The sequence below is a fragment of the Artemia sp. Qi Xiang Cuo genome, chromosome 11, assembly GCF_049724085.1.
Source record: "Artemia sp. Qi Xiang Cuo chromosome 11, ASM4972408v1, whole genome shotgun sequence".
In the NCBI taxonomy this organism is placed as follows: Eukaryota; Metazoa; Arthropoda; class Branchiopoda; order Anostraca; family Artemiidae; genus Artemia; species Artemia sp. Qi Xiang Cuo.
This window is the reverse complement of record NC_142804.1, coordinates 69972719-69988003: the sequence shown is the minus strand read 5'-3', so window position 1 is coordinate 69988003 and position 15285 is coordinate 69972719. Positions and strand designations below refer to the sequence as shown.

Below are 15285 nucleotides of genomic sequence, written 5' to 3'. Positions count from 1 at the left end.
ACTACTACATCAGCTACTGCTGCTTCTACTGCTACCACAAGTACTATTACTACTACCGCTAATAAGACTAAAACTACTACTTCTGTAGTGGATGATACTGAAGCTGGGGATACTGAAAAAAAAAAACATCTAAGGGAAAGTTATAGGGAGAGTTGAATAAAACAAAACATACTATTTACACGAAAGTTGCTGATACGGTTGTATCAGCAATATTTTCGGAACGGCTTACCGTATCAAGAGGAAACTTCAGGGGCATCATGAGTGGGATGTTCAGTTGACCAAAAAGCAAAATGTACCTGTTACTACTGGTATTAATACTGCTGCTACTACAGTTACTACTAATAATCATACACTATTACTGCTACAACGGTTCCTAATACTACTACTATCACTACTACTATGATACTAGTACAATTAAGGCTACACGTATGAAGGTGAAAGTTTGACAAAATATTGAGGGGGAATTGGAGCTAAATCAAAACAAACTATGTGCATGCAGATTGTATAAAGAGTGAATCTCAAGAATTGATTCGGGTATTCAGTTGAAACTTTAGGAGAATTCTTAAAGGGGAAGATCAATTGACAAAAAGCTAATATATGCATGTCCCTACTAACACTAAAACCACTTCTACTTTTCCTTATGCTATTACTGCTACTAAAATACTCATAGTGTCTTTTAGTTCGAATATGCATCAACAATCTCTCAAATTCTACCTTCATAGACTTAGCCTTAATAGCACTAGTATCACAGTAGTTGCGGTGGTACTAGGAGAAGTAGACGTAGCCTTAATGGTACACAGTATATAATAGTATCACAGTAGTTTCGGTGGTAGTAAAATTAATTGCAGTGTTAGTGTTGTATGAATAGTAGTAGTAGTAGCAGTAGTAGCATCAGTATTAATAATGGTAGTAGCATGTGCAATTGCAACAACTTGTAAGGCTTAGAGTATTAAGGTGAAAAATGGCGTCAAAAGGGTTGCAAAAGCGCACATCAACAATATTTTTGGAACGAGTTAACACGTCAAAATGGAGCATCCAAGGTATCATAAAAGTAATTTTCAATTGACCAAAAGGCAACAAGCACATACTACTGCCCCTAATAGTAATGCTGCTACTACTGCTACTACTACTACTATTCATACAACACTAACACTGCAATTAATTTTACTACCACCGAAACTACTGTGATACTATTATATACTGTGTACCATTAAGGCTACGTCTACTTCTCCTAGTACCACCGCAACTACTGTGATACTAGTGCTATTAAGGCTAAGTCTATGAAGGTAGAATTTGAGAGATTGTTGATGCATATTCGAACTAAAAGACACTATGTGCATTTAGATTGTCATAATATCGTATCTTAAGAATTGATTTATGTATTAAGTTGGAACTCTCAATGAATGCTTAAAGGGGAAGATCAATTGATCAAAAGACAATATATGAATACTACTAATACTACTGCTACTGCAACATTTACTAGTTCTACTACTACTATTACTATTGTTCCAATTACTACTACTACTATTACTATTGTTCCAATTACTACTTCTATCGCAACTACTTGTAAGGTTAAGAGCATTAAGATGAAAATTTAGAAATTTGTATGAATATACAGGTTATCAAAAGAGCAAATCAACAATATCATAGCAATGGCTAATTGTATTAAGTTGAGTAGTCATACTATTGCTGTGACTACTATTACAACTTTACCTAAGGGTATGAAGGTTGTGTAGCACGAAGGAAAAGTAGCACTACTGCTACTAGTGCTACTACTGCTACTACACAAGCTAAGGGTATTAAGGTAAAGCTTTCAAGGAATATTTAGGAGGATGTTGAACTAAATCAAAACAAATTATGATCATGTAGATTTTCAACAGGGTGACAAAGTAATATCACAATAACGGCTTACACTATGTAAGTTAGACCTTTCAGCGTAAGTTGTGACGCGTTTTGGACTACCAAGGAGACACTGTGTGCATACTTTTAACACTATTTCTGCGGTTACTCTAATTAGTAACCCTAAGAGTAGTAAGGTGAAATTTTTAGGGAATATTTAGTTGGAGTTTCAATTAAACGAAAAAACTAAACACTTGCAAGTATTAAAAGGACATATAAACAATATCATAGGCAGCGCTGCTTATCATAGCAAGTAATATCATTGATATTTTAAAGGAGTTAATTTAATTGGAAATTCAAAGTTCTAGTACCCTTTTTAAGAGTCAAAAGTGATTGGAGGGCAATTAGCCCTCCTTTTTAGCTCATAATTTTCCAAACACTTTCAATCAAAATTTAAGATAGCCATTTTGTTCAGCATCGCTGAAAGGTCTTGTAACCGTATCTCTAGGGATATTGCGTAGGTAAGCCCCACAGTTCTACAATTTGCCCATTATGTTTAAAAACTAAATATTCCCTTAAGATTAAATCAAAAAGCATTTTGTGTATGCTGATTGCCAATAAGACATCGCAGCAGTATCCCAAGAACTACTAAGAGTAATATGTTCAATCTTTGCGGTTCCTTCTATAACTACTTCTGCTCTAAAAATTTAACTAAATCAAAAGAGTTTAAGTGTATCTAAGCTGTCAAAGAACATAGATGTATTTTTCGCGAATGGTATCAAGTTTTATTTTCAGGTCAACTTGAAGAGGTATAAAACTAAACTAAACACTACTATTTGTATCCAGATTTTTGAAATGGCTTATGCTGTTAAAAACGGTTGAAAAATTTTCTATGTTTTCACTTTTATAACTTTAATAAATCAAATATTATGAGCGTTTTAAGGAATAAATATGTGCATATGTATATTAAACTGATAATGCACATTCATTTTTTTTTTTTTTTTTTTTTAAATTGTAAATTATGTTCTGGCCTTGGGGACGCATAGAGGTTTTGAGCCCTACTCGTGCTAATATCTGTTCGTTTGGAGTTTTACTCAGTTATTTATTGCAATTTCTGTTCATTTTGGATTATATTTATTTATCGATGCTGATTTGTGGTAGTTTCACGCTTGTTAGATTATTTGATTTGATTTTTACTGATTTTTAGTTTAATAGAATTCTTTACTTTTCTTTGAAACACTTATTTTGTGGAAATTTTTTTTTTAATTAATATTTAATAAAGAATGAAAAGACAAGCTGTGTCTATAAGCTACCCAGACTCCACTTCCTTCGCTCATTATACTTGACATTGAACAAATGGATAATCAAATATAGCTAACACTCATTTCCTCAAAGACGAAATAAACTTATATCATGTCTAGCGAGTAGTCTTACTGCTCAGTAAGACATTGCAGTGAAGAATCCGGGGTATGTACCAGCAAGACCTCCCTCAGATTTTGTTGATGCATGGAAACAAAATCTTTTTACAAAAAAACTTGCTGGTTAAGATTTGTAGTAAATTAGGTATAGAATTTATAATAAAACCATAAAATTAGAAACAATATTTTAAGCAACATATTGCAGTACTCGCGTATGTAGAAAAATACCAACTTTTTTGGAGAAGGAAAAAAAGAGTTCTATAATTTTTCTAGTGGTAATGAATACTGATAGTTCGTGGAAAAAACAAGTTTTTTCTTAAGTGCGTCAGTTTCAATGTTTGTAGAAATAAGTAGATGATTTGCAAGGAATTTCGCGCAATATATAGGAATGCGCCTTAGATTTAAACGAAAACACGAATTATTCCTTATAGCTGTATATTTTTGACCAATCTTTACTCTTGTTGTGTTTATGTCAAATTTCAAGCTAAATTCTATTCTATATCTCACCAATCATCCAGAAAACACATATCTTAGGGACAAAACGGTAAAGAAAAGATTATGCAGAAGTAAATGAAGTCAAAATTAAACCGTTTTGCACTTACAGTCTGTATTGTATACTGGCCAAGTCTGTGGCAACATCTGATGTATCTTGTCTGGGTATATATCTTGGTGCAATTGTGGTTGGTAGTGAAAACCTAATCAGACCATCTTCAACAACCGGTAACTCGAAAGCATACTTTATTGTTATATCCACTGCACTATTTGGAGGTATATTACCAATCCTCGCCTAAATTAATTAGAATACACATTAAATTGGGCGCGATAAAACAATTCAATGATCATTCATTTTTTTCTAATAGCTTCAGCCTAAATAAGCTAATCAGACAGCATCATATTTAGCCCCTAAAATGTTTTAATAAATAAAATGGTTGAGACTGTAGTTAATAATTTTGTGTTATCCTAAGTCTTGGAGCAAAAAAGCAGAACAGCATAGTTAAGGTGAGCTTATTAAAAATGACATTAACTTATTCAAAGATTTCTTGTGAGCCAACTGAATTAAAAGTTTTCAACGGGATTAGGTTTTCAGTTTTATTGCAAGTTTTCCTAACTAACTTGAAGCGTGATTCAATACTCTGGAAAATCTGTAATAGTAGTAGCATGCAAAACTGACAAGTTGTGAGGCTAAAGCTAATTGCGGGACAAAACCAAGATATGCCATAGTCTAAACAATAGAGATTTTTTAGTTTTATTTTTCGCTCTTATAAATGTCAAGGAATGAATCGAACTCGTTTCTCAGGAGAAGAGAATTTAGAAATAATTTAAAGCTGCTAAAATATTTTGAAAAATCTCAAGTGAGCTTTCCAGATAAAAGCCTTCCTAAATTACTTTTACTCACTAATATTTTCCAGAAACGCATTTTTTTTATTGAGGATAACAGCTGAAAGAGTTTATCCCATGATTGGTTACTCTAAAACCGATATTTTAGGTAATAATGAATTAAAAGAACACACAACTAAACACGTCTTAAAGTATGTTTTTGAGGAGGTGGCTCATATGTTTAGAGGTGGCTCATATGGTTGAAATTGGAAGTTATAGTTCCCCTTTAAGAGTCAGTATTGAAGGAGGTCAAGTAGCACACCCCCACCCCTCACCCAACTACCCTCCTTTTCACCAAATGTATCTGATTGAAATTTTAGATGAATGGTCTGTCAAGTAACTTTATCTTGAGGGTTATTGGGTAGGTCAAGCTCCCGCCCTCACAGTTATGTAATTTGTCCATTATGCTTAAAAACTAAATGTTGCCTTAAAATTAAATCAAATAAACTGCTTGTATGCTGGTTGCCAATAAGACATCTCAGCAATATAGCAGGAACGACTGAGGGTATAAGAAAAAAGAAAATAACAAAATTGAATCTTTCTGGTTTTCATTTAAGAATTTATAGTTTGGTCTGCTATTTTTGTGCTGGAGAGATTTTTTCAGCAATTTTTTACAACATAAACTCTTTTCAAACCATGACAGGTCAAATAGTAGTGTTTAGCTTTAGTCATATACATCCTCTAATTGACCTGACAAATAAAAGTAATACCATTCCCCAAAAATTATATTTATGCTCTTTCACAGCCTGGATACATTTAAATTCTTTTTATATATCAACATAGTCTTTTACCCGCGCAGAGAGTAAGGGAAGAGGTGGGGAAAGAATTACTCCAATTTTTTTCCTAAAAGTTTCCTCCAATCCCAATTTGATAAGAAACATTATTAAAAAAATATCTGCCTCTGTTGGATTTTTGGGAAACCTTTAACTCCAAGAGAAAGAGAAGATAAGGAAGTCCAGAATCAGCCTAAGGCTTCAAAAATATCAGACGGCCCCAGAAAAAGAAAAATTATTTTCGAATTTCAAAAAAAGGAAAAAAGTCCAGACGAAATTATTCTTACCTATAATTTTAAGTGTCCAAATATCTGAAGGTCAGTACTCCCTGTTTTAGATAATTTGCTTATTACCCCCTTATAGCTTCAAATTTCATAGCATCAGGAGTAAAACTTGGCTAAATCGCACGTTTACGCTATTTAAGATGTTGCTACTATTAAAGAGATACATTCCATTTTTTTAAGTACCTCAAAACAGGACCTAAGGGACAATACTGCCCACCTTGGGATACGAAGTACACTCTAGCCTATAATTGCCATCGTGTGTAAGCGTGTGACTTATATTTTTGATGTGTTTCGTGTTTCGATTTTCATTAGATATGCGGACACTTTGTCTTAAATTAGACCGAGGAAAAATGTTGTTTGAATCTTTTAATGTTAAGCTATTATAAATTGGGCTTAAGAAGATATCTCCTGTATCTCTATAGCAAAATCTCTATTTATATATTTTTTAATCTCAATTGCTTCTAAAAGATTGCGGTAAGCCATTTACAGTAGATATTAAAGTTGCTTCTTCAAAAAGAACTAAATCATCAGGATTTTCAAAGATGTGGAGGGCCAAAGCAGAATCAAAGTTGGCATCTCTATTTTCACATCTAAGTGATTTATCTATTGAACTTTGGTGTTCATGCAATCGTTCCCCCAGCTGTTGGCTGGTCCTACTAATGTAAAACTTCCCACATGAACAAGGAACTCGGTAGACACCACTACCCAGTATAGGGTCAGTCTTATCCTTTCCCGAGTTGAAAAAACGTTCAACCTTAAGTTTATTTTGGAAAGAAAGAGAGAGATTATGTTTTTTTTTAATTTTCCCAAGTTTGCCGCTGAGTTTCGAGATGTAAGGTATAGTCGTAAAAGTTTTGTTTTCAATTGCCGGATTAAATGAAGCTTACTATTTTCATGTTTTACCTTTTTTTTAATTGTCTATCTATGATATTTTCAATAAGGTTAATTGGGTAGCCATTGCAAAACAGAACATCTTTAACATAATTTAATTCAGATTCTACATGATTACGTGAAAAGATTTTTAGCACTCTGTCGACTAAAGAGATTACTACCCCTCTTTTTACAGAAGGAGGGTGGTTTGACTAGAAATGCAGATAACGATCATTGTGTGTAAGCTTTTTATCTATAGAAAATTCAAGGTTATGAGTATTTTTTATAATTAAAACATCCAAAAAAGGAAGCTTTCCTGAATCTTACACTTTTATTGTAAATTCAATATTCAAATCGAATTTTTCAGATGTATCAAAAAGCTGTTTAGTGTCCTGTCCAGGTTGCCATACAGACAAAATATAATCAACAAAACGGAACCAGAAAGAGTATTTCAAAGGAAACTATTCGAAGCAGATTTTTCTATGAAGTCCATGTAAAAATTGGCCGAATAGGGAGATAAAACAGTTCCCATAGGTAAACCCATAATTTGAAGAAAAAATTTGTCACTGAGCCTAAAATACAAAGAAAACTTGTTGCAAAGACGAACAAGCGTCATTATTGTGTCAATTTCCAAGGTCTTATAACCTGACCAAGCAAAATTTCCCTCTAATTTCCTTTGTAAGGCCTTTTCATATTTATAGACATCACACGAGGTGTACATGGAAACTGCATCAAAACTAGATAATGTAGTTTTTTCTGTTCTACTTTGATTTTTTAACTTTCCAACAAGACCTATGGAATTTTAATACAAGATTTCTGTGTGCTTAAAAGAGGCTTGAAAATACTGGTCAAGAACTTTCCTACACTTGTAGTCCCGAGGTTTACTCCAAAGGGTTAGATCTCGTTTGTTTTCATTTTTTTTTTAGCACTGAAGACGACTTGGCGGAGGTCGCCAAGTCGAAAATATCTGCTTATTTTCGTTTCGTATTTCTCCACTGCTTGACACTTTCCTCGTCTTCCTCGCCTATCTGATTTTATTTTTTTCATTTGTTATATTTCTCTTCTTTTCTTCATAAGAAACTATATAAAAAAATAGAACATAATAAATAAGTAGTGAGTCCTTTGCAGGGTCTCAAGTAACCTGAATATTTCTTGGGAAAGTTTTTTTTTCTTTAAAGGGCTACCAAATTTGTCAATATTATGGCTATAAATTAAAAGAAACTAACTATAAAACATATACGTTATTTTAAGACATATTTTGAATTTAAGTTTAATATGCTATAATATCTTTCATCATTATCGCAGACGAACAATACTTGATTTATTCTATGAAAGGAAAGGGGAATATGCTTTCGCAATATACAAATATCATCGAAAGAAACGTTAGGCCACCCGTAACCACGTTTTAAAAAAGGGTTAGCGTGCCATTGCCACCAATACTACCGTACTACGTGTTAAGGTACCGGTGAAGATAGTACACGCTTAATACAATAGGCAAGAGAGCTTGCCTAATATCTACTATTATAGCCTAGTACCTCTAGCCTACAACTACCCGGCCCGTATATCGGGTGTAAGAAATCCATCTATCTGGGAGCACCCCTATCAAATATGGAGACAACATATTCCTAAGCTGAACCAATCAACTCTGAAAAACTCCCTACCCTGAATTAAGGAAAAATGCTCTCATAACTTATGAGAAAACTCACATTTAATTCTCAAGCCACGTCAGGTAATAAACGGAACAAAACCGTAAAAATTAGCTAAAAGATAACCATACCAAGAAGGAAGAATTAACCAATCGAAAAGATAACAATGCTGACTGGGGGAAAGCGTTGAAGGGCCACTTTGATCTCAAATCATTCGATTCTTGTATCACGAGAAAAATACAAGGCCTGATTTTTACAAAACTATATACCAAAACTGATATATAAAAGTGATACATAAGCTATATGAAGTGTGTGGCTCTTCCTTTCTATATGTTCAGCCAGAATTTTAAATGCAATTAGCTGATGCAGGAAGAATCGTTTAAAGCAGAGTTGAAGGCAGGTATGGACAAAGTTCCAAAGCTGCCAGTAGCAAAAATCGACAGAATTCCAAAAGCCGCCGACACTTTAGCAACACAACTTGTGTCTTGATAGCTTTTCTTTGAGTAAAAGGTATTTTTATATGTAAAAATGGTATTTTCAGACAAAAACTGACAACAAATTTGAAAACTGCCAAGTAGCATTGCTACTTTGCTACCCCACTTTTTCCATGGCAGGTTGAAGGGACATGAATCAAGGCATTTAAAGAACAACAGAAAAGCGAATTTATATAAAGGGGAAAAACAAATTATATGACACACAAATGGGTGTCCCGATACCCAATAACTACATCTCTTATAATTATCATAGTTTTTATTATATTTATAGATTAAACTATCCATTTTGAAAATTGTCCGTTCTAAATTGGGTTTACACATGGTTATTCTCAAACGATAACACAACACAAGGAGTTTTGGGGGAGGGCTCTGGTCCATGGTTTCCCCTAATAATGGCATACCTGCTATAGTCTCATCCTTATTACCATATTACTTTTCTATATAGTTTGTATTTTGACCGTTCTTCAACTGGAAAACGCATACAAGTGCAAATAGATAGAAAAAAGAAAAATGAACAACCTTGAAAACATCAGGAAGCTTTTCTTCAAGAAGGAATGCGCTTTGCTTGCTCTCAAGAGCTTCTTCATATTTCTTTTTTGCTTCTTCTATCTCTTTAACAATCCCAAGGATTTCTCTATTTTCAAACGAAGCGCTAAAATAATACACTGCCGAGCCTGTCAAAACAAAAATTAAAAGTGTGAAAAATAAGCAATTTAAAATAGTTTTTAATTGCGAGCTGTGACAGTTCAACAGATAAAGGCAAAAATTTACTAGATTCAATAAAGAGAATGAAAATAACTCGGATTTTCTTTGTTTCATTTAGCTATTCAGACACTTATACGAGTCCCTATTTTGATAGGGAAAATTTGAAATTTAGGCGAGGGGGTCAGATTTGTAAAGAAAAAGACAAAAAGGCGCATTATTCGAAAGTAAGTAAAAATTGGACATTTCAGGGGGGGGTATGCTTATAATACCCTCTCTCCCCTTCTGCGTTCGTACTTCTGACTATAGCACAAATACAATTATTTTTGTTGAGTAAGGAAAAAACCTTTAAAGTAAAAAATAGAAAGATGAACTTAATCAGAAATAAATCCAATTTAAAAACTACAAAAACAAAGAGAAAAAAACAAGAAGAAAAGACATATCATCACACCTTCATTTATCGATGATGGAATAAATATATGATTATTTGACTAAATAAACGCAAATAATTATATTATAACTGATCAAAGATAAGAATTTCATTTAAAAAAAGAACACATAATCGAAGTAGCGGGTGAATGACCTTTTAACTGAGAAAAAAAAATATCCCAATGTTTATAGATAAGGAAACTGTTGGTCACTTACATTTTTCAGTCACTACGCAAACAGATAAGAAGTATATTTTTCATGTGACTGATTAAAAAACAATCTAACTTGGCAAACTATAGACAGAGAATTGTCTTGGTTCCGTTTTAAACGGTTGGAAAATGTCTTGTTGAAACAGGCGTGGTATTTAAAATATTGACTCATATTACATTTAATCGAAGTTGTTTGCGTGGGCTACCTGACGTCAAGGCCGTATCCAGGGAGGATTAGGGGGATTGAACCCCCCCCGAAATGTTTGTTTGACTCCTAAAAACGTGACAAAAATGAGCATAAACACATTTTTTTAAGTTTTTTTTACATGAGCCCCCCCCCCCGAAAGAAAAAATCTTGGATACGGCCCTGCCTGACGTAGTTGATTTATATTTGAAATTTCTAGATTTCAATAATTAACTGCTTTTATATATATTTGGTTATAAGATGTAACGGTTGAATCCGCAAAGGATGGCCAAGAGTGGTCTTGCCTTGTATCATCTAAAAATATTCCACATTCTGTAAGAAAAATTAAATCAATCAGTGATGTAGGAGATTTTGAATCTGTGATTGTTAATTTTAAATGCAAAATTACAGATTTAAGCGTAGATAACATTTATCGATCCCAAAGTGATTCTGTTCCTTTGTCTTTTCAAATCCTAAATGAGCTACTGACTATAATACTGAAACTTCCGAATCAGATAGTCACAGTGGGTGATTTTAACATAAATTTGATGTTTCTGAAGTCATCAGCACCCGTTTAATTTCTTCCAACTATGCTAACTTCAGGAACTTTACTTGCCGTATGTATCTCCACCAAGGGCACCCATAAGCTAAATTTTAGGGGGGGAGGCTTACCTGGTCTAATTGGTACTTCCAATGCTGTATAATAGAAATCTCAAAACAAAAATATAAGGCAGCGTCATTCAGCCAGTGTCGGGGGCTCCAGCCCTCTCGTCATATGGGCGCCCATTATCGTCACCAGTGTGACTGAGGGCACGCCGTCTTTGATTGACAACGTTTTTATAATGCTGAGTTTGGTCCAAATTCCTATATTAGGGAGCAATATTTTCGAGCATTTTACCACTTATTCTAGATTTAAGTTTTATAATCAGGAAGATTCAGGCGTCTAGTTAATCTCTATTAGATATAGTCAGATTAAGTTGACCCTCATTAGGTCACTGTTGATGGGGGTACAGGGCAGAAACCCCCAGTTTTTGTTTTATTATTAGGCATTTTTTCTATTTTTGTCGATATTTTAACCGTGTTTTCCATTCTCTTATTTCTTCTTGTTCTCGTCTTCCTTTTTACCTTTTGTATTTTTTCAGGGTCTTTTTTCAGCCCATATGTTTTAACCATGTACCATGTGTATGCTCTATGCAGAACAGTATTAACAAGGATTTGTTTTATTGTTACCCCCTCCCCCTTCTTATTTTACATACTATTCACGCCTTATAACTATTAAAAAATGTATTGCACACTACTGGGGAAGATTTTTTACTCATTTTCTGCTGACAGCTTTGGTCGTTTTTTCTTCTTTTCTTCATAGACGATTTTCAAACCTATCTGTTTCTCATCCTCTTTGGACTCATTATGAAAGCACATCCAGTATAATTTTTCCATTTTTAAGTTCCGAATACTTCAGCGTACCCAAACTAATTTGTGCATTGGCTGAGAAATTTCAACAGTACTCAAGCTATTTCAGGACTCTAAAAACACCTCATTTGCTTTTACAGGACACGTGAGCTCAATCAGCTTGTTATAGTTTTGTTTGTTGTCCACAGCTTTTATCTGAGTTACAACAGTTGTCTAAGTAAACTGATTTGTATAATGTTAATTGCTCGTCTTGCAAATTATACCAATAATCGAGGAATTCAGTTCACCTTAGTCTCACTTAAGCGGCACTCATAAAAGCCGCACAAAATAAGACAGCCTAGTGGAGCTAAATGAGCGTTTTGTTTTCATAAAATTGCAGTATTTTGACAATCAAAACCATTCTCTTAAATTCAGTTCCCCATTTTTCTTCTTCTTCTTCTAATTCACAGCAGGCGGGCTTTTCAGTTGATACTATTTAGCCCTTTTCCTTTTGCTTCACTCTTTGGGCTACAGAGCTACTGGCTTGGTTGTCTCTTATTTATTAGATATTCTCAGATATCTGAATATCTGTGAATATTCTCTTAAATTCAGTTTTCCATTTTTATATTAAGTTTTATCATTTTCTTCCTCTTCTTCAAGGTCTTCATCAATTTCATCAACAAGCTCGGGTTTAAGGTATATACCTAACACGGCCTTTCTGATAAATACCAGCTATTTTGCAAATCTGTTTCAACAGTTACAATGGCTTCGTATTCACAAAGTATACCAATCGGACTGGTTTTCCTAAGATTAAATAAAAAGTTTCCCGCCATTATTAAAAAAAAGTTCAGAAATTAAATTAAAAAAATAAATTTTTGCAACTGAAAGTAACGAGCAACATTAAACATTAAAACGAACAGAAATTATTACGTATTTGAGGGGAGTTGTCCTTTCTTAAAAACCACGTTCTTTACGCTAAAGTTTGAATCTTTGTTCCAATTATTTAAGAATGACTCCTGAAACACAAGGACCGTTTAGTAAGAATAATAAGCTTTTTTAAAAGTTCTAAAAAAAAACTTTAACGTAAAGAGCGAGGTAGTGTGCAGGAGTAACCCCCTCATATAGGTAATAATTTCTGTTCGTTTTAAGCTTTAATGTTGCTCCTTACTCTCAGTTGAAAAAACTTGTTTTTTTATTTAATTTCTGATCGTTTTTTTTAATAATGGCGGGAAACCCAGATCCCCCTTCATGGAAAATTCCTTTCCCCAAGAAAAATTCCTCCCACTCACCCCTCCCCCACCAGAAAATCCTCCTCCCCGAAAGGAATCTGTAGACCAAGACCGTTTTATATTCTTAAGTTAAGCATATTAGGATCCGGAATGGCAACGTGAACAGCAACTATACCTTCATCAACAGGAAATTTGTATATGGCTTCTATTGGTTGCATCTCAAGGTTTTTATAAGTTTGAACAACTTCGACTTCTGCAAGCACATCAACGATTTTAACATGTACCTTGACCCCAGTCAACGGGACGGGATATTGGTTTTCATTTTCAGTTGCTAGAAGGCCCAAAGGTTCTCCATCTACTTGAGCCCTTTTTGTCTGGGCCATTGCCATTGTCTGAATCTGAAAAAAAAAGAGAACTTAATGCATTGGAAGGAAGTTGGCAACGAGTCAAATTACAAACTATTTTCGAATAGGTTTACAAATTTGCCTGTTCAAAGAAGAAAAGTAAATGTCCGGTAAACATGACCCGCTTGATATTCTATTATGCCAAACGTAAAAGAGGAATCTAGAGAAACCAAATTTTGGGACAAGCAAGCTTTTCAAGAAGTTTCAAACTGAATTTTAATTAAAATGCAAAAGTACCTAATAAGTGCGACAGTTCCCAGGCCCCATTGCCAAAATATTTTCTTATAACAACAGATTGCCACTTTTCTTTGTGATTATAGTGGAGCTTGTTATTTCATTTACTGGCTTTGGGAATTAGTCACAAAAATGGTATTACAAGTGTCTCATGGACTTTAATAGTTCTCACATTGCTAAAGAAACTAAAGCTTACCATTTACTTTTTTTCTTAGTGGTGATATGGAAAATCAAAATGCTGCAGGAGAATTGGCTTTTGAACTAGGAGAGTTATTATTGCTTTTAAAATTGGTAAATTATCCTTAAATAGTGATTAAATGCCACCTGAGACCAACATAGCTACGCACCCTCCTCCTCCATCCTAATCTATTCAAAACGTCCCTCTTTACACACTCCCAGAAAGTTCCCATATCCTTTAAATCTTTCTTTACGACATCGTCCCATCCCAACCACGGACAACATGCTTTCCGTTTAGCCCAAGACGCTCCCAGCCACCTCAACTATTCTCTCATTATAGCCCAAGAAAGTGGTATTGAACCACACTTTTTGTACAGCATAATGTTTGAAACACGTTCGGTCAGCCAGGTACCAGCAATTTCTCTGGAAAACATCTAGCAAATCTTTGTCCGTTTTTCGGAGCACACATGCTTCAGAACCATATTTGACCACTGCGATCACTGTAGCTTCCAATATTCTTATCTTGGTTCGCAGACTTGCCTTCCTATTCTTCCAAACTTTTTGTTCAACTGTGAAAATACACCCTCAGCCCTGGCTATTCTACTCTTAGCATATTCACTGTTCCCACCGTCTTTACTAATAATACTACCAAGGAAAGTGAAGCTTATCTTGCCTAAGTGAAGCTAATCTTACCTATTTTAATTGGCAAATTTCTATAACACCAATACATTAACTAACTTGAAAACAATCACGTCAAGGTAATAACAGAGGCACGTATTTCTCCGGAGTAACTTCGGAATCAGAGTTAGTTTCCGTCTAACACAAGAGCGTAGATAATATTTTTTTTTCTAATGCATACAATCAGTATTACTCATTAAAACGTGACATATTTACATTTTAGTAGGTATACCTTACTCTATCTCGAGGCTAGTGGATCGACCAAATACTTTCAGGATTCTTTTTTTATGAGTTAATAATTTTTTTGAATTTTTTTTGAATGAATTTTTTTATGAGCTAATAAAATTTTATGAGTTTCTGTTTGAGGAAGGCGGCGAAACTTTTCTCTCCAGTCCTTGCAAAAGAGTCAATGTCATGTTTTTTTTTCTTCTCTTTATGCGCAAGTTAGCACTTGAACAACAACCTGCATCTGAGATGAACAACCCAAGAAGATATATTTGATCCAGCTACTAGCCAACAGAGAACTAAATGCACCTAGTGACAGTTGGTTAGGCAACCCTCCTCCAGAGACAAAAACTGCTACGAATGGAACCAGAAATTCAGCCTCTAATGTATATCATCTCAAATCTCCTTTCTTCAGCTCCATGGTGATATTCCTAGGTCTCTTAGATTTACGTCTTCTTTTGTATCTGATCAGTCAAATTATCAGCTCTGTAGTTTTCTAATACTCAGATTCCGCATACACCAACAATAGAATCCGATTTTAATTCTTTTGTCAATATGTCATTGAATACGGAACACCCTTCCCATTTCGGCTCGAAAATGCCACTCGTTTGGCGCCTTCAAAAGACTCGTAAAAAAATTTCATTTTGTTTCCATATGATTATTTTTTCCTTGACGTATATAGTGTTATCCAATTTTATTTATTATTAGTAGTATTATAGTTATA

General features: G+C 34.2%; 1 protein-coding gene across 1 annotated transcript in view; it reads right to left on the bottom strand.

Moving 5' to 3' along the window:
* LOC148947293 (von Willebrand factor A domain-containing protein 5A-like) overlaps positions 1–13241 on the bottom strand; it is a 96108-nt gene extending 82867 nt beyond the window's left edge. The window contains exons 1-3 of the mRNA XM_089096558.1: positions 13019–13241; positions 9221–9375; positions 3860–4044 (exon numbers count right to left, since the gene is read on the bottom strand). Coding sequence (XP_088952684.1) covers positions 3860–4044; positions 9221–9375; positions 13019–13232 — 554 coding nt within the window. The 5' untranslated portion in view covers positions 13233–13241. The remainder of the gene's footprint in view (positions 1–3859; positions 4045–9220; positions 9376–13018) is intronic.
* Positions 13242–15285: the final 2044 nt, after the last annotated feature.